The 22,726-nt window shown below is 38.2% G+C and overlaps 1 protein-coding gene across 7 annotated transcripts in view; it reads right to left on the bottom strand.

Annotated features, from left to right (window-relative positions):
• Positions 1 to 22,726, bottom strand: part of KDM5A (lysine demethylase 5A) — a 110,439-nt gene that overhangs the window by 33,820 nt on the left and 53,893 nt on the right. For all 7 annotated transcript variants that reach the window (XR_012002995.1, XM_072766254.1, XM_072766253.1 and 4 more), the window contains exons 18-26: positions 22,167 to 22,281; positions 20,139 to 20,494; positions 16,260 to 16,398; positions 12,830 to 13,009; positions 12,074 to 12,235; positions 9,376 to 9,927; positions 8,889 to 9,032; positions 3,387 to 3,546; positions 2,088 to 2,308 (exon numbers count right to left, since the gene is read on the bottom strand). Coding sequence is in view for 6 of the 7 variants with exons in the window: in XM_072766254.1 (XP_072622355.1) it covers positions 2,088 to 2,308; positions 3,387 to 3,546; positions 8,889 to 9,032; positions 9,376 to 9,927; positions 12,074 to 12,235; positions 12,830 to 13,009; positions 16,260 to 16,398; positions 20,139 to 20,494; positions 22,167 to 22,281 (2,029 nt within the window). In the remaining variant the exon portion in view is untranslated. The remainder of the gene's footprint in view (positions 1 to 2,087; positions 2,309 to 3,386; positions 3,547 to 8,888; positions 9,033 to 9,375; positions 9,928 to 12,073; positions 12,236 to 12,829; positions 13,010 to 16,259; positions 16,399 to 20,138; positions 20,495 to 22,166; positions 22,282 to 22,726) is intronic.

Consider the following 22,726-nt stretch of genomic DNA (forward strand, 5'->3'; position numbering starts at 1 on the left):
TAGAGACACACAGACAGAGAGGCAGAGACACAGACAGAGAGAGAAACAGGCTCCATGCAGGAAGCCTGATGTGGGACTCAATCCCGGGTCTCCAGGATCACACCCAGGCTGCAGGAGGCGCTAAAACCGCTATGCCACCAGGGTTGCCCTTATTTGAAATTTTAAATTGAAATTGACAGAGAGACAGCATGCGTGTGGACACGAGTGGGGGAAGTGGCAGAGGGAGAAGAGACTCTCAAGCAGATTCCCATTAAGTGTGGAGCCCAACACAAGGCTCGATCCCACAACCCTGAGGATCACGAGCTGAGCCAAAACCGAAAATCAGACACTTAACCAACTGAGTCACCCATGACCCAGCATTTAAAAATTTTAATAGTTTGTCTAACAACAGGAAGAATGAGGAATAGAGAAAGAAATACTGAAAAACATAAATATTTAAGAAATACCACTTGAGAATTTTGTGTCATATTTGAGACTGGAAAATCTTTGACAAGAACCTATGAAAGTGCAGAACGCAGCAGAACACTGTATTATAAATGTTTTAAGTCTATCACATTCTGAACTCTGTATTTATCCTTTCAATACTTTGTGTTTGCTTCCACGTAAAATAAAGAGGATCAGATGAGACAATGGATGTGAAGAAAACACTTTATATTTTGAAAAACACTATCTAAATCAGGCTACCTTTGATCTGAATTCCAAACCAAAAACTATCATCTGCCAAGTGTATCTGTGTCAAGTGCTGGTGACATTGTACCATTCTATTGTATGGAAATAAATAATGGAAGAGTAAGAGAGAAATGAATGCTAGGACTCAAATGCCAGAGTTGGAATCCAGGTCTGTTTTTACCAAATATGTGACCTAGGCAAGTTTCCAGCTCTCTGCCCCTTAATTTTCTTCATATGTAGAAATATGTCTATCCTTTCCTGTCTCCTCTTCATGATTATGGTAAGGATTGAGTGAGATCATGGATATGAAAACATTGTACAAACTGCAAAATGCTAGGGGCACCTGGGTGGCTCAGTCGGTTAAGTGTCTGCCTTCCACTCAGGTCTTGATCCTGGGGTCCTGAGATGGAGCCCAGCATTGCATAGTGCTCCCTGCTAAGCGGGGAGCCTGCTTCTCCTCTCCCTCTGCCTCCTCCCCCTGCTCATGTCTCTGTCTCTCTCACACACAAATAAAATCTTAAAAAAAAAAAAAAAAAAAAAACCACAAACAAAAAAAAAAGCCAAACTACAAACAGCTATGTAAGTATTAATATATGAATGTAGACTCTCTCTCCCCACAACCTTCTTCTGTTTAATCCTTCCCTTGCTTCTTCTTTTTTTTTTTTTTTAAACCACTGTATTTTCTTCTGCCTTCTCTTTCTGGGTTTTCAACAGTGGGAGTCTGGGCTAAGAAGTTTGTCCTTCCTTAGGAGAAGAACTGGTAGTTTTCGGTATCCTCATTTATTTTTATTTTTATTTTATTAAGATAGACACATAGATTTATTTAAGAAAGAGAGAGAGGGATCCCTGGGTGGCGTAGCGGTTTAGCACCTGCCTTTGGCCCAGGGTGCGATCCTGGAGACCCAGGATCGAATCCCACTTCGGGCTCCCTGCATCATGGAGCCTGCTTCTCCCTCTGCCTATGTCTCTGCCTCTCTCTCTCTCTATGTGTGACTATCATGAATAAATAAAATCTTAAAAAAAGAGAGAGAGAGAGAGAACGAGCATGAGCAGGGGGGAGTGGCAAAGGGAAAGGGAGAAGCAGACTCCTAGCTGAGCAGGGAGTCTGACACAAGGGCTCCATCCCAGGACCCTGAGAGATCATGACCTGAACCAAAGGCAGATACTTAACTGAGTCACCCAGGCACCTCCCCGTCTTTCTTTTTAGTGGAAACGGCATTTGGGTTTTTCCCCACTATTACATAAAATCGCAATAAAGAAGGCCATAAAGCAGAACTACATTTGGCTTAATGGAAAAGGAGGACAGCCACAGTACCACCCACTCAGCCTTCCCCATCCTGGGACTTGTGGTACCCCAAAGAACCATGGCCTTCTAAAAAATGTTAAAAGCACTGTTTTAGTAAGCTTTAAATCCTTGCCTCCATGATATGCAGGAATCTGTCTTCAGAGGGTGGGTGTGTGGCCTGCAAAATCCGCCATATGTGTTGAGTCTCATCCAGAGATACTTCTAGGAGATCTCCAACCATCATAAGTTCTTCCAGCTGGGTTTTAGCTCCAGGTGACAACTCCAACACTGGAGGTTCCAAACTTCGGGGCACCAAAGGACTCTTTCGGGGTTGTTTCCTGGGGGTGCTAGAACCTTTCCAATAAAATATAAGACAAAACAAAAAATGAAAACTATGGAAAAAATGTAATGTTTCCAGAGTAAGTATTTAGGGAAATGGTCCCTCCTCTTCCAATACTTAATTCCCGCCCCCAATACTTACTTTAGATATTTGAACTCACTGCATCCATGTGAAAGTGAGAATGAAATCTTCAAAAAGTATAAAACAAAAAGATCTAGAACTCTAATGCCCACTCTAAAAAATCGGTTAGAGTAAAAAACTGGTTCCTTACTAGTTCTTTATGCTGTAGGAGAAAGAAAAATAATCTCTTAATCCCTCTTCTCTCCATTTTAGAGGGCACCAGAGATTAAGCACATGGGAGGTCACTACCCTCCTAATAAACCAATGGTAATATGCTATTCCTTAAGATGTTGAATTTTCCTATGAAAAGAGAAATACCCTTTAATTCCCAGAGGTGTGACCTAAAGCAGTGTGATGTATTTTCACTAGGGAAAAGGAAAGTGGACATACAGGAGCAATTTCCTACCAAGGAAAGGAAGAAGTCTCTAACACTCAAAGCTTTCCTGAACAGAATGAATATTCTTAAAAAGCAGTAGTTTCTCAACAACTGGTAATGAACACGTAGAGATTTTATAAAAATGAAGAGATGGGACTAGAGGGCCTCTGAAGTTCTTCTCATTAGGATGCAATAATTCCACCTAAGTTTTTTCAGATTACCACCTAGTAACATGAAATGCACATAGGGACTTAGCTATTCCTAATCAAAATTGCATTTTCAGGTTTTCCTAGCATTTCATAGCCAGGATGTTCATTTAAGAGGGACTCATAGTCTGGGGTGCCTGGATGGCTGAGTCAGTTAAGCAACCAACTCTGGATTTTGGCTCAGGTCATGATATCAAGCCCCATGTCAGGCTCTGCCCTCGGCATAAGGTCTGCTTGAGATTCTCTCCCTCTACCCCTCCCTCTCTTTAAAATAAATAATCTTTTAAAAAATAAAAATAAATTTTAAAGGATTCATAGTCTTAATAAATACCATTTTTTTCCTCACTGGTTTCAGGTCTATCTTCTCCACACTGTTTTAAAGGGTAATACCTTGAGAACAACTCTTAGAAGCAGAAGAATAAGCATGTTCTGCACAGAATGAAGGCGCTGTCCACATGTGAGTGACCACCTCTTCAGACTTGATGGGAATTTCTTCATCACAAAAAAGATTGGGTTCCAAACTACTGGAAGACTTCACACTGGCTGTGTCCTGAAGAAAAAACAAAGAAGGGTATTAAAAATTAGAACCACTTCATTTATCCTGTGACAAGGATCTAAATGCAGGCTTTCAGATTAAAGCTTGTAATATATTAAAAGTATGACCTTAAAATTAAATGCATAGTATTAAGTAAGACATAAAATGCCCACTGGGGGGAAGAGAGAGAGAGAGAGTAATGACTACAGTTTTAAGCCAAAAGGGAAAGAGTAAACCTTAAAAATAATCCACAGAGATAATAAACCTACAAGAAAATTACTATTAAATAATCTACCTTCTACAGTCTACAACTCATAAAAAACTCCTATACCTACAAGTTAGAGAACCTTAACACTTAAAATGGACTTAGGAGGGACTAAGTGGCTCAGTGGTTGAGCGTATGCCTTTGGCTCAGGGCTTGATTCCGGGGTCCTAGGATTGAGTCTTGTATCAGGCTCCCCAAAGGAAGCCTGCTTCTCCCTCTGCCTATGTTTCTGTGTCTCTGTGTCTCTCATGAATAAATAAAATCTTTTTTAAAAAAATGGATTTAGGAAGGGAAAAGTTTAGATGTGACATTGTAAAGACACAAATCATTTAATCCTCTCCAAAAGTTTTCAAACCTAGAAGTTTACTAACTGCTCTTACAATGAAGAGCCTGACAATATTCAAACTATATATTTCTGACAACTCTAATTAGTTCTCAGATGATTCTCCCCTGTCGTTAGTTTCCAGAAGCTCACATGTACAACTTTAATGGTAGAGTGCAATCAGGAAAACAAATCACAGGTATTTCAATAAGGCTAATTTAATAAAGTGAACTGGTGAGATATATATTAAAGGTTTGAAAGGGCAAAATGGAAACATTGAGCCAAAACCAAGAAAGAACTGGGAAGAAGTGAGGCTTTAGAATGTACAAGCCCAGAAAAGGGCTCTGCAGAGATGCGAGCCAGACCTCTGAGAAGGAAGTGCTAGCCAGTTAGTTCTGCTCTCTCGCAGATTGTGATATGGTTGGTTTCAGGGATGTGAAAAAACAACTAAAAATTGGACCCAGTTCCCAATGCCAGAGTAAAAAAAAAAGAAAAAGGGAAAAAAAAGCATGCAGTTCAGATGATGAGATGAGTAGAGAATAAAACGGGAAAGCTCATGTCCTTTCTCACTACTCAGGCCTTTTAATATTCTCTAATGTCCTCTATTAGCAGAAGGAAGGCAGTAGGCAGAAAACAACTGTGTAGACCAGGAGTTGGTTGGCATACTGCAACCCAGCTGGCAGCTCATTATTTGTATGGAGTATGAGCTAAGAATAGTCTATATTTTTAAAGAGTTGTGGGGGAGAAAAAGAATATGCAATAGAGACCATATGTCGCTTACAAAGCCTAAAATATTTACTAAGCTTTATATGTGTGTGTATATACACATGTATATACATCATTAATATATATTATCACATATTAATGTATATTGACATATATGCATTACTTTGCAGAAATGGTTTACTACCCCTGGTGTAGAGCCCAAGTCCCAGCATCACTAAGCAGAGTACAGAAGCGTGAGTTAGGAGAGGAGCCAAGAGTTTCATGACTAACACAACCTCTTGATGGAAGATCTATTACCATGAGACAACCTTAATTAAATAGGGAATACTATGGAAGACAGTACCACTTACTAAGAATTTAGAAATAGCAGTTCATAGTCTTCTTCCCTATTCAAGAATTTAAGTCCTAAAAAAGCAAGAGATGGGAGTGTACTTGAGTTCTCTCCCACTTTAGTTCAGACATACTTTTTCTCAGGGACTAGAATTGTCTTTTCTGACTTTGATTCTATTCATTTCATTGTTACATATACAGGGAACTTCCTGTTAAGCTTCCAAAACGGAAAGAACAGTGATCAGAAAATAATGATGAAAAGTAGTGGTAGCTAAAAAGATTTGTTTGTTTGTTTTTTAAGATTTTATTTATTTATTCATAGACAGAGAGAGAGAGAGGCAGAGACACAGGCAGAGGGAGAAACAGGCTCCATATGCAGGGAGCCCGATGTGGGACTCGATCCTGGGTCTCCAGGATCACACCCAGGCTGCAGGCGGCGGCCAAACTGCTGTGCCACCAGGGCTGCCCCAGCTAAAAAGATTTGTAAAACAATTACTTCCCCAAGGTGAAGCATGCAAAGTGAACATGTACAATACTGACTTTGTGTATGTTAAAGACACACTGTTAACCCTAGAGCAATTCCTGAAAACACACACACAAACAAAAAAGAGGTATAAGGCAAGAAATCAATAAAGGAAAGATTAAAAATTTTTCTGAATTAACACAAAGGCAGCAGGAAAAAGAACAAAGGAACAAAAAGCAGGGGATTAATAAAAGATAAATAGTAAGATGATCAACTTAAAGAGAACCATATATTAAGTGAAAATGGACTAAACACCCCCAACTAAAAGACAGAGATTGTAATATTACTTAAAAACCAAACAAAAAACCAAGATTCAACAGCATTCTACAAATAGATATATATGAAGAATTACAGTCCAGAGGGACCCTATTATATATGCTGTCCTCAAGAGACACATTTTAAATATAAAGAAATAAGCTGAATGTAAAAGAACTGATCAACAAAAAGCTTAAACAAATTACTCTCCCTAAGGAGGAAAATTATAATTCAGTCCCATTAACAGCAAATACATAGGAATGGTAGAATGTCCTCTCAGTGAGAAATGTGTTTTATATGCAGATCTGTCACTCTATCTTATCTGGTATTAGGCTGGACTAAACTCTCAAGACAAAATTGACTCTATTTCCACCAAAGTTCAAGCCACGCATGCATTAAAAAGGGTGGAGAAGAAAACCTAAAAGAATCTAAGGGTTTTACTTGCCTTTATTTTTATTTTTTTTATTTTTATTTATTTATGATAGTCACACAGAGAGAGAGAGAGAGAGGCAGAGACATAGGCAGAGGGAGAAGCAGGCTCCATGCACCAGGAGCCCGACGTGGGATTCGATCCCGGGTCCCAGGATCGCGCCCTGGGCCAAAGGCAGGCGCCAAACCGCTGCGCCACCCAGGGATCCCGCTTTTCTCATTTTTTAAATTAGCAATTACTGGGCTACAAAAAAAAGAACTTCCCAGGAGACAACAGCTACTTCTGTTATATATCCTCCTTTCTGATGTGCAATTCTGCACATACGTGCATATGCAAAATATAAACTGTGATACGAATGGACAGTTTCAGTAAAGGGAAGACAATCTTCCTTTTAAGGAAATGATCATATGAGTATATGAAAGGTTATGCCAGGCACACACAGAAAAGATCCATGATAGACTTTGCTTCATTAAACATATACTTTTCTAAGTAATGATTTTCCTGAATTGCTGCTCAGTGATTCAGCGGTGATTATAAGATATTACATGCAAATGAAGTAATCCAACAATGCAGAGCACAAATTAAATGCTATGATAATTAAGATCAAATGACTGATTTTATTTTTCTATGTAATTACCTACTCTTCTCCCTAAGCCAGTAAGGGGTCTTTCCCTCAGGCCAAGATACTAAATTCAAAGATGAATTTTATTTTTTTAAATTTTTTTTTTAAGATTTTATTTATTTATTCATGAGAGACAGAGAGAGAGAGAGGGGCAGACAGGCAGAGGGAGAAGCAGGCTCCATGCAGGGAGCCCGACGCGGGACTTGATCCCAGTCTCCAGGATCATGCCCTGAGCTGCAGGCAGCACTAAACCGCTATGCCACCGGGGCTGCCCTCAAAGATGAATTTTAAAGATGAATTCATGGTCACAATCAGGGGACATTATACAAAGGGAAAAATCACCAAACTGTAACTAAACTAGCAAATAAAATTTTAATTATGAAGTGCTTGCTCTATGGAAAAATATGCAGGAATTTAATTTTTTGTAACCTACATCAAGGTGAATGTGACCTTGAATCACTCTAAGTCTTGCCACCTACCACTCTTCCAAGCTGTCAAATACATTGCTAAAAGTATGAATTCCTAATTCATACTATAAAGTGCCCCCCTACCAAAGGAAAGCCCATTAGCTAACACTGTTATATAAATTTTATTAAAAAAAATACTACCCTCTACAACCACATCAAACCACAGTTTTGATCCCTAGCCCTGAAGTCCCATAATACTTGTGATGTTTTGTTTTCATTGGTTTTCAAAACACTCCCAAACCAAGTCCATCCCGTTTAACAATTCTAGAGTACTGGTTGATAGTTAGTATGCTAGAAAGAGAACCCAGTTATCAAAGGTCTCTAAGCTATAGTAAACCAGTAATTCTAGTATTAGTTAACTTATATGTAGCATGGGCTACATTCCCATTCAGCTGCTCCTTTAGAACTTTACCTTAACTGGCTAATTCAAGTTTCAACTTTGCTCAAGTCTTTAATTCATAAAACTAAAAATTCCCTCATTAAAACTTTCCCAAGATCCATTTTTATCTTGAGAAAAAATATTTTCCAGTAGATAATTTATAAGCATCTATGATAGATGGTTTAATCTATCCTGCAAGTTTTAATGTTGATGTCGTTCATGCTCTAAGAATGAGCTTACCTATCTGATTTGCACACTAAAATGACAAAGAAAGGATAGTTAACCACCAGTAGGAGAAAAAAACGCACTCTCGTTTTTCCACACATCAGAGTATGAACTCCCTGGTTACAGACACAAATTCTAAACAGTTCAAAGACTATTATAAAACAGATGAACGGATTAACTGTAACCTGGCAGAGTTCCTACCTAGATCGTGATGTTATTACTAGCTAAAAAGACAAAGGGCTTGGGCCTGACACAAAATAATAAAAGGCGAATAGGATCCAATACAAAACAAACTTGCCAAAACCAGGGTACTGTTATTATCAAAGGAATAACATTGAGGACAAATAATTTTTTCTAGCTGCAACTGTAACTCTGCAAATTTGAACCATGGGCCCAAATATAACTCATCTCTGAATAGGACATTATATCCAGCATCATCCAGAGAGATCACAGCAAAAGACTCAAAGCACAGCTAGAATGGGATTCTTAAAATACAACTATACAGACCTGAAGAGCCCAAAGGAAACAAAATACTGAAATAAGCCATGAAAGCTTTCAATAATCTAAACGCATAATTTTTTTAGGCCCTCCAGGACATAAGGAGTTACGAGGTGAAGAAAATATGGATTTTTTAAAAAATTCCATCCTTTAAAAAAAAATGTTTCATCTATATTTTGGGGGGTTTTGGAAAAATGCTATTACCATAAACCCAAGATAAATGGACTAGTATTCTCTTCTACTTTCAGGCTTCCAATACCAGTGTTCACTATTTTTAACAAGGCCAGTGATCAGGTATGCCTGTCCATTAATTACCTTCATGTCATAGCCATATGTCTCCCGGATATCTTCATCAGAATCTGTTTCTTCATCATCATAGTCCATTGTTTGTCGAGGAGAAGAAGATACACTGCTCACCACCCGGTTAAAAGCAGACTGCTGGAAACTAGGTAAGTGTCCCTAAACAACAAACAATTCCAACATGGGATTAATATGCATTTAAGACCACCGAAATGTAATGAACTTTCAAAGTGGCCAACAGAATTCCATGGTTAACACAGATCAAATTTGTGGTTTTAATGCCAAGGTCCCTCCTCAATAATATTTCCAGTTCATAGTTCACTAAAATGATGTAGGTATATACCTGAAGAATATCCTACAGGTGTATATAAAAAGATGTTATAGATAACATAGCTGCTAACAACTTACTGCTGTTTTCCTCATCAGCTGTTAAGATATATTTAATTTACTATTTATACACATAATCCCATGAAATAAAAAAAGAAAGAAACCCTAAACTTACCTGTAAGTCAGGATTAGCAGCTGCTTTCTGGAGTTCTGCACTGATTATCTTTTCAGTTTTCTCTCGAGCTGCCTGCTCCACCATACGCTGGCTCAATACAGATAGTTTGGCTAAGGCAGAGGACAGTTCATCTGTGGCTAGGGCCTGCCGTGCTCTATCCTGCCAACTCATAGCGCGTTCTGTCAAACACTGTAGGGCCTCTCCTTCAGGCAAACGTACTGGCAACTTCTGAAGGGATACCAAGAGCGACAGAATAGTCTCTAATCTTGGCCTTCGAGACCGCATACACAGAGGGCAAAGGAATTTCACTTCTTTAGCCTGCCAGCTAGACCCTTTTTTTTGGGAACCTGATTTAGGAAGGGGAACACAGCTGTTATGGAACCAGTCTTTGCAGAGCTCACACTGTAGCATAAACCCACTGGCTGTCTTGCGGCAAATGCAAAATTTTACTTCTTCTATGCGGTCCACCATTGTCATCTTGGCTAGGTTGGCTGCTCTCAGGGAATGCATGGCTTCAATCTCTTTTTGTTCCCGTTCTTTGAAAACCGCCACCTGTGTAAAACAAATGATTAAAAGGAGTCACTGCAAAATATTCCAAAATGCCAAATCCTCAGACCTGAGGGATCATCTCCCCATTGTGCCCTCATTGTGACAAAGTATTATCCTAAAAAAAAAGCAACCACCCAACATTTGTCAATCATTTCCTATAATTTGGGAGCAAACATTCCTCATCTGTGAAATGGGCAAAGTGCTACCATGTTTGACAATGTTGATCAGTAGAGTATGTTGGAACTCTTCTGCAGATTGCAACAGAAAGATAATATGCCTTGAGAGTCAAGCAACCTGAGCATGAAGCCTGGCTTTTGTACTTATAGACAGCTGATCTGGGGCACAAGTTTTCTGAATCTCAGTTTTCTGAAAAACAGTATACCAACCAACCTCATTTTGTTGTTTTGAGAATTAAGATAATACATGTAAATGTCTAACTTGGTGCCGCGCACAAAGTAAATATCCACTATATATTACTTCCCTCTCCCCTTGTAATTTCTTCCCTGAGAGTGACTTCTATACAAATCAATTTTTATTTCTTTCTAAATGGCCTCTCCAACTCATGTATAAGTAGAATAATGAAGTCTGATGATCAGTTATAACAAGGTTTAGGTAACTCATTTCAAAAAAAGAAATAAAAGTAAACAAAATTTCATTATCATGAACATGAACACTGTCAGTGCCATTTTCTTTTTTAAACTTCTGGTAGTGGGACGCCTGGGTGGATCAGCAGTTAAGCATCTGCCTTCAGCTCAGGGCGTGATCCTAAAGTACCTGGATCAAGTCCCACATCAGGCTCCCTGCATAGAGTCTGCTTCTCCCTCTGCCTATGTCTCTGACTCTCTTTCTGTGTCCCTCATGAATAAATAAATAAAATCTTTAAGTAAACAAACTGTGGTAGCTTTGCAACAATTTTAAAATACTTTCCAGTTGTATTCATCTGGCAGGACTGACTTGTTAGGCAGGCTCACTAATAAATCATTTCCACTAGCATCAAAACAGGATCATTTAGGGGTGCCTGGGTGGCTAAGTCAGTTTAGCATTTGGCTCTTAGTTTTAGCTTGGGTTGAGGTCTTGGGATCATGGGAATGAACCCTGTATCAGGCTCCCCACTCAGTGAGGAGTCAGCTTACCCCCTCTCCCTCTGTCCTTCCCCCGGCTCATGTATGTGTGCACGTGCACACGCTCTCTCGCTCAAATAAATAAATCTTAAAAAAAAAAAAAAAAAAAACCCAGGATCATTTGTAGGCAGAAACATTCATATCAAGTGATTTAATGTATGTATTTCCTTACTGTTACATACTGCCCAAACACATTTTTTATTTTTCTTTACATCCCCAGGTTATCATCACATATTCCTCCTCCTCTCCAAACACACCCAACATTCTAATTAGCTACAAATATTTTATGGAGTACTCATCATACTGTGAATGAGATTAAGAGAAGGGAGATATTTTAAATAGCAGCTGATATCATTAAATGGATATAATTCCTTTTAAAAATACAGTATTAAGTGTTAAGTATTAAGAATACTATTAAATTCTAACAATAATCACATTCCTAAGAGTCAAATATAGGAAAATAATTTGAAAAAAGGAAAAGGCTTTATAAAGAAGTTCACTTTATAATAATAGCAAACACTTAGTAACAATCAAAATATTCGATGTATCAGAAAAGCGCTCAACAAGTTATGGACAATTTGATGGAATATTAGATATGTACTAAAACAATAATAAAGAAGAGGGATATGGAAAAGACAATTTCAGGGGAGAGAGCAGACTAATAAATTTTGATTATAAATTTTTAAAAATATTTGTTTTACTATACAGCCAAAAATATAGAAAAATAAAAATAGTTAAGAACATAAAACCAGGGATCCCTGGGTGGCGCAGCGGTTTGGCGCCCGCCTTTGGCCCAGGGCACAATCCTGGAGACCCGGGATCGAATCCCACATCGGGCTCCCGGTGCATGGAGCCTGCTTCTCCCTCTGCCTGTGTCTCTGCCTCTCTCTCTCTCTGTGACTATCATAAATAAATAAAAAAAGTTAAAAAAAAATTATAAAAAAAAGAACATAAAACCAGTGGATCTGCTAATATATGGAATTTTGTAACCACAAAGCAGACTCAAGATGTATTACATAATTTCTTACCACCATAGCTGTATCTCTGGTTTCCTCTAATCCTTCCTCCAGATCACTCAGAGGCTCAAGGTCCAAATCCTTTTCTTTTTCTTTTTCTATTAGTTCTTTTACTTTTTTCCTTCTGTTTTTACCACTCCCATATATACCAATGTCAGTCCGGGGACTCAGCACCTACAAAAATAAAACCAAACACTGATCTCTAGTTTTACGTCCTAAAACTGAAAATAATACAAAGGAACCATTTACCAACCACTCATCCTGTCCTAGGCACTTTCTTAATGTACTTTCTATACATCATCTAACTCAATCGTCACAATGACCCTCTGTAGTAGGTAGTATCATCTGTATTTTACAAACCAGGCAAACTAATGCTTGGAAAGGAAACAACTTGCCCAAGGACAAAGGGTTAGCAATTAGGGAGCCAGTCCTCAAACAGGAAAGTATCTTACTCCAAAGTCTATGCTTTTTAACTACTGGGATGTTCAACTACTCAAGGGTAATGGGTATTTAAATTTGTACTTCTGAGAAATAAGTTATTTCAAGGACAGAATCCATTAGTAACAGAGATAAGATCTAGGCTGATTACTTTTTCTGGACATAGCACAAGATGAACTGGAGATAAGCCTGCCTAAGGCTGAGATTTCTAGTCAACATTTGATATCACTTAATAGGAATCACTTCTATAACCCTAACCAGATGAACTGAAAACAACCCTCATCAATGAAACTCCTACCTACAGGTATTAAATTACCAACTGTTCTTTACCTGCAATAAGGTATGGCTAGAATTCTTCTTAAGAAAGGTCCGCCCAGTCCGTTCTCTCCAAGCCCTTGCTGCTGCTACTTGTGATTCTACCTGGGGCAAAGCATCCAGACGCACAGGGATAGGGCGCCCTTTAGCAGATAAGCTCTCCAGCTGCTCCAAGTAAGCATAGTTGCTGCCACTCTGAAAAACAAAAGTGCATTCTCACACAACTTGCACTTTCTTATAGAGTCTAGTAATACTGGCCAGAAGATGTTACAGAGTTTAGTGTTAAGTATTTTATTAAGTATTATTCTTTATACCTAATTGTACCTCTTGAATGGATAAACAGAACCTCAAGTGCCCTTTTTAAAAAGTCTGTAATTCATGCTGTCAAGGATTTTTGTTTATTAGTGAGGCAACCAGTTAAGATGTAAAAATTAGTTCAAAACACAAGTTAAAGAACAGACATATGGGGCACCTGGGTGGCTCAGTTGGTTGAGCATCTGACTCTTGGTTTCAGCTCAGGTCATGATCTCCTAGTCAGGAGATCAAGCCCCAGAGCCAGCTCCCTGCTCAGAGGGGAGTCTGCTTCCCTTCTTCCTCTGCCTCTCCCCCAACTCTCTCACACACTCTCTCTAAAATAAATAAATAAATCTTTAAAAAAAAAAAAATATATATATATATATATAAATACAATCAGGAATGAGGTAAGAAATTTGCTAATAGATGGAAACAGATGTTTAATATCATGCGGGACAAGGCAATCACTTTTCTATCATGGGGAAATCAACTGTTTCATCACAGATAAATTTAATTGCTTTTCTATGAACATAATTCATTTGTATTACTATCACTCTCTAACATTTGACAGAGTTGTAAAATAGCCTGGTCAAAGAAAATCTAGGGCACATACTCCTAGAATAAGACCATCCTGGAGGATTCACCAGACAACATCCAGGACTCCACTTAAGAGAACACCCAGTAATTTCTTTTGCCTATTTCAAAGTCTTCCAACTTTTCCAACAACTACAAAATAGTATTTTAGTTCTGATAACCACCTCCATTTATGTTGTATAAATACAAATGAGAACAGATATCTGCCTAATCACAACGGTTCAGTATTTCCGTGTAATGATGTCATTATTCTTTGTAGAACTATTACTGCTGTAACTAAATCAATCATAAGATGTGAGAGGGTTAGTAATCTATTCCAGGGATTTGGCAAAAACAACTGAAGTGGGTTGGCAGGCAACAGATAGTAATTCAGAGTGATACCTTAGACTGGACAAATCTCCAGGCAGACAACACATAACCAGTCCTATAAGAAACTGTATATATGCCCTTAATATTCATTGTTATCCAGAAGCTCTGAATCAAGGAAAGGCATAGTTACATGCTATAAATAGACATTCCAATAAAAGGTTATTTCCTATATTAGCTGACTCATTTGCCTATGAATTCATTTTGAAAGTTACACTGAAACATGTGGAAAAATAAATAGGCAAAAAACTTAACTGAATTTTTTTTTAAGTAGTCTCCACACCCAATGTGGGGCTTGAACTCACAACCCGGAGATTAAGAGTCACACGCTCCACTGACTACGCCAACTAGAGGCCCCAATGTAAGTGAATTTTTTCAAAACAATGGGAAGGTTCTAGCCCTAAGAAATATTCTAATGGTATAATTAAATCACTGTGGTACTAGGATTAAAGAATAGACAGCAAAATGGAAGAGAAAAGAAAGCTCAAATACAGATACAGTTGAGAAGTATTGTGTTTACTGCTACTCCTTCTTGTATCCAACTATAGTTGTTTGACTACAAAAGACCTTCTGGCTAAGGCTTGACTTAGCCTGCTCCCAAGCTATGTATCTTAAAGAAGAGTCTGCCTATCAATAGAAGTTGTCAGTCTCCCCACTGAAGGGAGGGCTTGGTGGCAGACACGTCCTTCGAAATTACAGAGGAAACACAAGACAGCCACCTATACTTGTAGACTTGGTCCTGTGGTCATAAATAAACATTCAACTGAGAGTTATCAAACATTTGAGAACAATCAACCTCCTGAAATAGGTTAAAGAAAGAGAGGATGATGAAAACAGAGGTAATTTTTTTTTCTTCCAAGATTTTATTTATTTATTTTTTTTTTAAATTTTTTATTTATTTATGATAGTCACAGAGAGAGAGAAAGGCAGAGACACAGGCAGAGGGAGAAGCAGGCTCCATGCACCGGGAGCCCGATGTGGGATTCGATCCCGGGTCTCCAGGATCGCGCCCTGGGCCAAAGGCAGGCGCCAAACCGCTGCGCCACCCAGGGATCCCCCAAGATTTTATTTAAATTCAAGTTACTTAACAAATTGGTTTCAGAAATAGAATTTAGTGATTCATCATTTACACAGAACACCCAGTGCTCATCACAACATGTGTCCTCCTAAATGCCCATCATCCATTGAGCCCATTGCCCCACTGACAACCCCCCCTCCAAGAAATACTTGGTTTGGAAAATAGAGATACTTTTAAAAATAGCATTGAAAAAGCAAAGCTAAGAAGCTCTAAAAAGTCAACTGAATACAAAACAAAAGTCATTAGAGCTTCACACCAAAAATACGTTCTTTCTTGGGACAGCAGTTTAGTACAAGAGAGTTGGTTTTCTTTTCTTTGGATATAGCTCTACAATAAAGAGTATGTATAGCCTTAATACTGAAAATGCTACAAGGATTTTTATAATTCAGAGGGAATATTATATATTGTTTTAAATTAATATTTAATACAGGTCTTTTTAACTAGAAAATATGCTATTTTGAGGGCCAGGGTACGTACTATCTTTACACCCTTCCCTCACATTTCTACTCCCAAACAACTAGAATAGTACCAGTCATGAGTGTTATGGTGTTCAGCAAATATTAATTTCATTTTCTTTTTTTCTGCCTCTTATTTTAAAAGTAATTTGTGCACATGGCAAAGATTCAAAGAATACAGCAGGAAATAAACTCCCTATTGCTAGTTAAACAAATAGCTAATTCCATCATCTTTCCTAGCAGGGAGTCAACAGAAACAAGTAACATTTAAATAGGTAATATTTATTTATTTATTTATTTATTTATTTATTTATTTATTTATTTAAGATTTTATTTATTTATTTATAGAGACACAGAGTGAGAATGAGAGGCAGAGACACAGGCAGAGGGAGAAGCAGGCTCCACGCAGAGAGCCTGATGTGGGACTCGATCCAGGGTCTCCAGGATCATGCCCTGGGCTGCAGGTGGCGCTAAACCGCTGTGCCACCGGGGCTGCCCAGGTAATATTTATTTTGAATGAGAGAATCAGATGGAAGAACTACTGAATTTTAAGTGTTATTATTTTATTGTTATTCTATTCTAAAGAATTAAAAGCTTAAAGAATTCATCTGTGAGACAGCATTATCCAAATGGTAGGATAATTCAAGAGGCTCCTTACCTGAATAGCTTCCACTTTAGCTGTCCATTCTCGAGCCTTTTGTAAGGCTTCTTTCAGGGACAATACATTGGGTAAAAAAGCTGGAATGTTCTTGGCTTCATTCACTATGCTTTCTAAACTTGCCACACTGTGCCGTGGTCTAAAAAAAAACACAAAAATAGGGTAGATGCATGAGGAAAAGTCAAACTGCTACCAACATTTAAGTAACATTTTAGAATGTACAGAGTACTTTCATATGCATGATTTTTAGTTTTTACCATAATCCTAAAGAGAAGCAAAGCAGCTATTGCCTTTATTTCCAATTTACAAATAAGATAACCTTAACTCAAAAATCTCAATTATTTTCCCCAAAGTCATTTAATATAGTGAATGGCACAGCTGAAATTCTTTTTTTTTTTTTTTTTGCACAGCTGAAATTCTGATTCAGAATGAGTCTCAGATCCCATGCTCTTTTCACTACACCAAACTGCATCCGTCTTAGTTCTTCACAGTATCTGAAATTGTCAGAGATGCATATCATACAGCAGCATGGAAAGCAATAGTCCAGAAGTCCAGTAATGCTGATCATGTACATTTAATCCAATTACATTCAATACTACGTAGTAGTTAAAAGATGAATAAAATAGACCCTATCCTCAACGAATTAGAATATAAGACAAGAATTAAACTTGTACTGGGGACAAAGAACAAATTACTATAGGCTCACTACTATGAGAAGTTGTGACTAATTCTGCTTAGGGGAGCTGAGACAAGCTCTGAGTTGAGGCTTAAAAAAGAAGTATGATTTTTTCAAGTGAAACGTTAAAGAAAAAACCCCTAGGAATATAATGAACAAAGACATGAAGAAATATTGAAAAGTAAGTCAGAGGTCCAGGGGTGCCTGGCTGGCTCAGTGGGTAGAGCATGCAACTCTTGATCTCAGGGTCATAAGTTCAAGCCCCACGTTGGGGGTAGAGTTTTTTTTTTTTTAATTGAAAAAATAAGATCTTAAAATTAAAAAGTAGGTAGTTTAAGATGGGGTGGGATAGCTATGAGTAAGAGCAAGAAGTAGAGGAATCTGACAGGAAAGAGAAATGCAAACAGATATGAGGTCCTGAAAAACATGAATTTTGCCATGGAAGCAATAGGAAGTTACTGTGGATGGCAACAGTTTCATCATTCTACTATATGCTAGGCACTATGCTAGACCCCTTGCCTCATGAGATATTTTAATCTTGTGGTAGTGGAAGGGGATTATTAATAGCACTGTAAGATGCTATCAGAATATACAGCAGGAGGACCTAAACTGACTTGGCAGATGAAAGAAAGAAGGATTTCCAGAAATGACTTCTAAGCTTTCTTATCATTTCTAATTAGGACTGAGTCAGGAAAGCTGGGACCAGAGGCAGAGGAGGAGTACAACATAGAGGATGGGCAGAAGGGAAGAGGAGAATAAAATGAGCATGTTCAAAGGTCCAGAGATAAGAAAACATGGCATGTCTGAGGAAAGCAGAGGGATCATGTGATCCCACTTAGAACATAGAATGCAAAGAATGGCAAGGGATGAGGCTAGATCCTTAAGCAAGGGGCTAGATTACAGATGGCCTTATGAATCAGATGACTGATTCCATTCCTGGGGAATGGGAAATGGTAAAGGGCTTTAAGCAGGGGAGTGAAAAAGCCACATATGTATTTTAGGAAAATACCAGTGCAGTGCAGAGAATGGGTGAGAGCAGGGTGAGGTCTCAGAGCCTATGGCTATGATTTAGGCCAGCTATCCCAAAGAAGAATGAAAGTGAGAAACATTGAGGAAACTTTAATCAACATGGCTTGGTAGTTAACTGTAGGGGAAAAGTTGAGGGTATGGAAATGGAAAGGTCAAAGTTAATTTCCGAAGCCCGTTTAAAGGAGGAAAAAAATGCTATATAATTCAAAGAAAAAAGAAGCAAAGGAAGAGATGATGGGAAGGAATTAATGAATCCAATTTTGGATACGAGGAATTTGAGGTATCAACAGGACAGTCAATGGAATTACCTAATACGCAGAAGATATCTATGAAAAATACCTGCTATAGATGAGAATTTGGAGTTGATAGAAAGATGGCCAAAGTAGCCATGAAATTAGATGAAATTTCCAGGGAGATGTACAGAATGAAAAAAAGAAGTGGTCTGGGCCAGAATCTTGAGGAAAGACATTACTTAAGAGGCAGGGAAAAAAGGCCAAAAGGAAAGGAGGAGGATATTGAGAAAATAGTGGGCAGGAGTTAACCGATACTAAGAGGCTAAGAATACTGTAGATATGTTTCAGAAAGCTAACTTCAACAGGAGTTAGAAAACAAAAGATTCCATTTTCCACTATCCTCATCAAACCCCCTCTCCCTCTATTTCCTTATTAATTTTATTTTCTTCAGAACACTAATTATCTGAAATTAATTCGTCCATTCATTCACTCACTTATTCATCTATTTTTCCCCAATAGAATGTTGACTCTATTACAGAGGAGGGACTTTGTGTCTTTTAACCTGTCTCTACAGCACTTAGAAATAGTGTCTGGTATGTAGTAGGTATACCATAAATATTACTGAGTTGCAAAGATTAAGGGAAAATACAAAAGTACCATAACTAAGTCAGTGACAATGGAGCTGAAGAAGACAGAGATGAAAGACATTTCAGAGGCAAAATCATTAGAACTTGGTGACTGACTAAATGTGGAAAAATGAGAGAGAGAAAGTTTTAAAATAACATAACCAATAAAATTTCATTCTGTAGATTACAGTAAGTTACATCAGGTATATCAAATCATAGTTTTGCATCCCAAAGTTATTTAGCTTCTTCCTAGAATAGTTGTGAATCTAAAGACACAGAGTAATTTAAAGGTTTCAAAGAGAAAAAGCTATGGATACATTTTAATATGTATCCTCCATGGCAACTAGAGAGCAAATTATCCAGCAAAAATATATGCAGCCTTTTCTTGGCTAAACAGAACTATGTTCACTGAATCATCTAAGGCTTTTTCCATCAATTGCAACCAAAACAAATGGCTGACAGAGTATTTAAGTACATGAAGACTTTGGAATGAAGTGGAAAAGGCTTTAAATTTGAGCTGCATTATTTAGTAATTATGTGATCTAAGTATGCCAAGTTCCTCATCCTCACAAGAGAAATCATATATCTTAATTTTAGCTGAAGAAATACTTTCATACAGAACATTACAGTCTTGTTGATTGATATACACTCAAGAATGAATGCTTTACTAAAATCTCATAAATCCAATGGGATGCCAAAGCTAATGCAACTGTATAATATTCTCCTGTCTTTCTTGCTTCTTCTTTCCCACTACTTTCCTACATAAACCCTCCACTCCAGTAAAGCCCATTTAACTTTTGTCACCTAAACACACCCTATATATTCCTAAAACTCAGCTTATAATATTTCTCTTACTCCTCTTCCACTTTAGTCCCACTCACGCTTCAAAGTTCTACCTAAACTTTCTTTTCTCTCAAGTTTGTCTTCTGACCACCAAAGATAACAATGACCTCTCCTCCTCTGAACTCCTGAGGAGGAGAAAAAAAACAAACAAACATTTTTTGTACCTCTCAGTTAACAATAAAATATTGCAGTGAACTTTACATTTCTTAGCTCTGAACTATAGCATAAATAATGAAAGGTTCTAAACAAAAAACTACTTTATATTACTTAAAGTACCTAGCAAAGTACTCTCCATTAGCATGCCCACAATATTTGAAACTGTTTATATGCAGGCCTATTTGATAATTTTGTGATTGGTGAGGGAAGGCGTAAAACATCTAATAAAATATTTAATGAAACAGATCCCTGTGTTCTTCCTTTGGTTCTACCCTTAGTTATTAAAGAGGCAACAGTCACCAATGTATGTGTTCACCTTGCCTGTAGGCAGACCTTAGCCTTTTCTTCCCATCTCTCAGAGACTGTAAGGAGCTCCTGTAGTTCAGCCATTGCCTTCTCCACAGCATGGTGCGGTGCCAACCCCACCCCAGAGTCAATCAGTTTCTTCATGACATCCAAAGTGACCTGTTGTGGATCTGACAGGGTCAGTCTTACTTCATCCAACCATCGAGCCTGCTGTAGCTCTTGCTTTAGTCGGGCTAATTCGGGTAGCTCCACATACAGACTAGAGCCCATGTCTATCAACATCTGGAGTTTGGAAGAATCTGGGGTTTCGTCCATCATGGCCTCTTGAGCACGTTCATGAAACTCTTCCACATCATCCAGGAGATTCTGAAAAAGTCAAAAGAATAAAAATAAAAAACAAATTTAAAAGATACAAAATGAGTATGGAATAGACATAGTTCAGGTAAACTATCAAATTCTAAACCGTCTGATAATCTCACCATTATAGCACCAGATAGTTAAAAACATAAATATGTTTCCCTGTACTTACACAGAATTACTTTTAAAATATGATTAATTGGGGCAGCCCGGGTGGCTCAGCGGTTTAGCGCCGCCTTCGGCCCAGGGCTTGATCCTGGGGACCTGGGGTCGAGACCCACATCGGGCTCCCTGCATGGAGCCTGCTTCTCCCTCTGCCTGTGTCTCTGCCTCTTTCTCTCTCTCTCATGAATAAATAAATAAAATCTTTAAAAAATAAAAATAAAATAAAATAAAAAAATAAAATATGATTAATTCATTCAAACAATATTTAATAACACCAGACTCACACGCAGCTAACTGCTCTAAGCACACAACACTAAAACATTCAAAGTCCTTGTCTTCATGGAACATATTTTAATATGAACAGTCAGTCAGACACCGAATACCTGAATAAAATGTGTCAGTTTTAAATGCTATGAAAATAAAACAGGGCAACACAACAGAGAAGGACCAGAGGAGGCAGGCATATTACTTTGCAATGGTGGTCACAGAAAAGAGATGAACTGAAATTAAAATGAGGAGCCAGAGATGGGAACTATATGAAGATCCGGAGGAAGAGCAGTTCAGGCAGGACAGATAACTGCAAAAGCTTTTACAGGGAAATGTCTTGCTCTAAAGTAGATGATGGGAGATAAAGTGAGAAATACAGTTTAAAAATAAGCAGAAGGGGGCAGCCCAGGTGCCTCAGCGGTTTAGCGCTGCCTTCAGCCCAGGGTGTGATCCTGGAGACCTGGGATCGAGTCCCACATCGGGCTCTCTGCATGGAGCCTGCTTCTCCCTCTGCCTGTATCTCTACCTCTCTCTCTCTGTGTGTCTCTCATGAATAAATTTTAAAAATCTTAAAAAAAAAAGAGAGAAGGAAATGCAAATGAGCAAAGAAAACCAGAGTGTGTGGTGTCAGACGCTCAGAGAGGAAAGCCTCTCGGGAAGGAAAGCATGGTAAACTACCAAAATGCTCCTACAACATGGAATAACAGCAGAAACAGAACTGATACTAGAATTCACAAGATAACCTTGATAAAAATCATTTTAGATAACCTGCCCATGGCCAAATCACAAAACACACCACAAACTATCAGAGAATTACTACCTATGCTCATTAATATATTTGATATATGCTTTCTGAGAATAGAAATATTCAAGAAACCACCAGGGTCCTAAGAAGTTCAGAGCTCACATTTTTAAAAGCTCATGAACTAATAACTTACTGATACATTCCAATTCTTTTAACTATTTTCTTGCATTTCAGTTACATCTATGCTATATGGGAATTCTGATCAAAAATTAATGTAGAAAAAATTCTAAACTACCTACTCTTGTTTCCAGAATTTTAAAAGGAGAATTAAAGGCTAAGACCAAAGCCAGGGGATTCTTACTGCCTACTGAAAAACTTCAAACAGCAGCACTTATGTAACAAACAAGCAAACAACAAACTAGTCTAGACACAATATTTTGTTTGCCCAAAACAGAAACACATACTACAAAGGATATTATCCAAGAAAAAAATGTAATACTCCACCTTTACTTGTCGAGCTTGGCTGATGACACATGGAAGACTAAAAAGTTGTTGGACAAAGGCCTTTAATTCTTCCACTGTCAGCTTGGTCCGAGTCCTCCCACTATCTGGGCTCTGCCTAATATGAAATAATGAGACATAAGTAAGAAAAATTCATAGCCATCTGATATCAAAGGGGCTGCTAGTCTCTCTAGAATTATAACCCAAGCAATCCCAGAATATGAGTGTTTGAGAGGTTGTACTATAATGGTGATCACTTCCAAATTAGTTATTCAATTAACTGATTTAATTGAATCATTAGTTAATTATTCAAAGATTCAACTCCAAGTTATAGTTCCTCCAATCATACAAGTACTGAGCATTTGAAACAGTCAGTGAATTCCTCAGAGTAAAATACTATGTTCGTTAATAAAACTAAATCTTTGGGGCACCTGGGTGGCTCACGGTTGAGTGTCTGCCTTCGGCCCAAGGCGTGATCCTGGAGTCCCAGGATCAAGTCCCACATTGGGGGCAGCCCGGGTGGCTCAGCGGTTTAGCGCCGCCATTAGCCCAGGGCCTGATCC

This window comes from Vulpes vulpes, chromosome 8 (assembly GCF_048418805.1).
Source record: "Vulpes vulpes isolate BD-2025 chromosome 8, VulVul3, whole genome shotgun sequence".
Lineage (NCBI taxonomy): Eukaryota > Metazoa > Chordata > Mammalia > Carnivora > Canidae > Vulpes > Vulpes vulpes.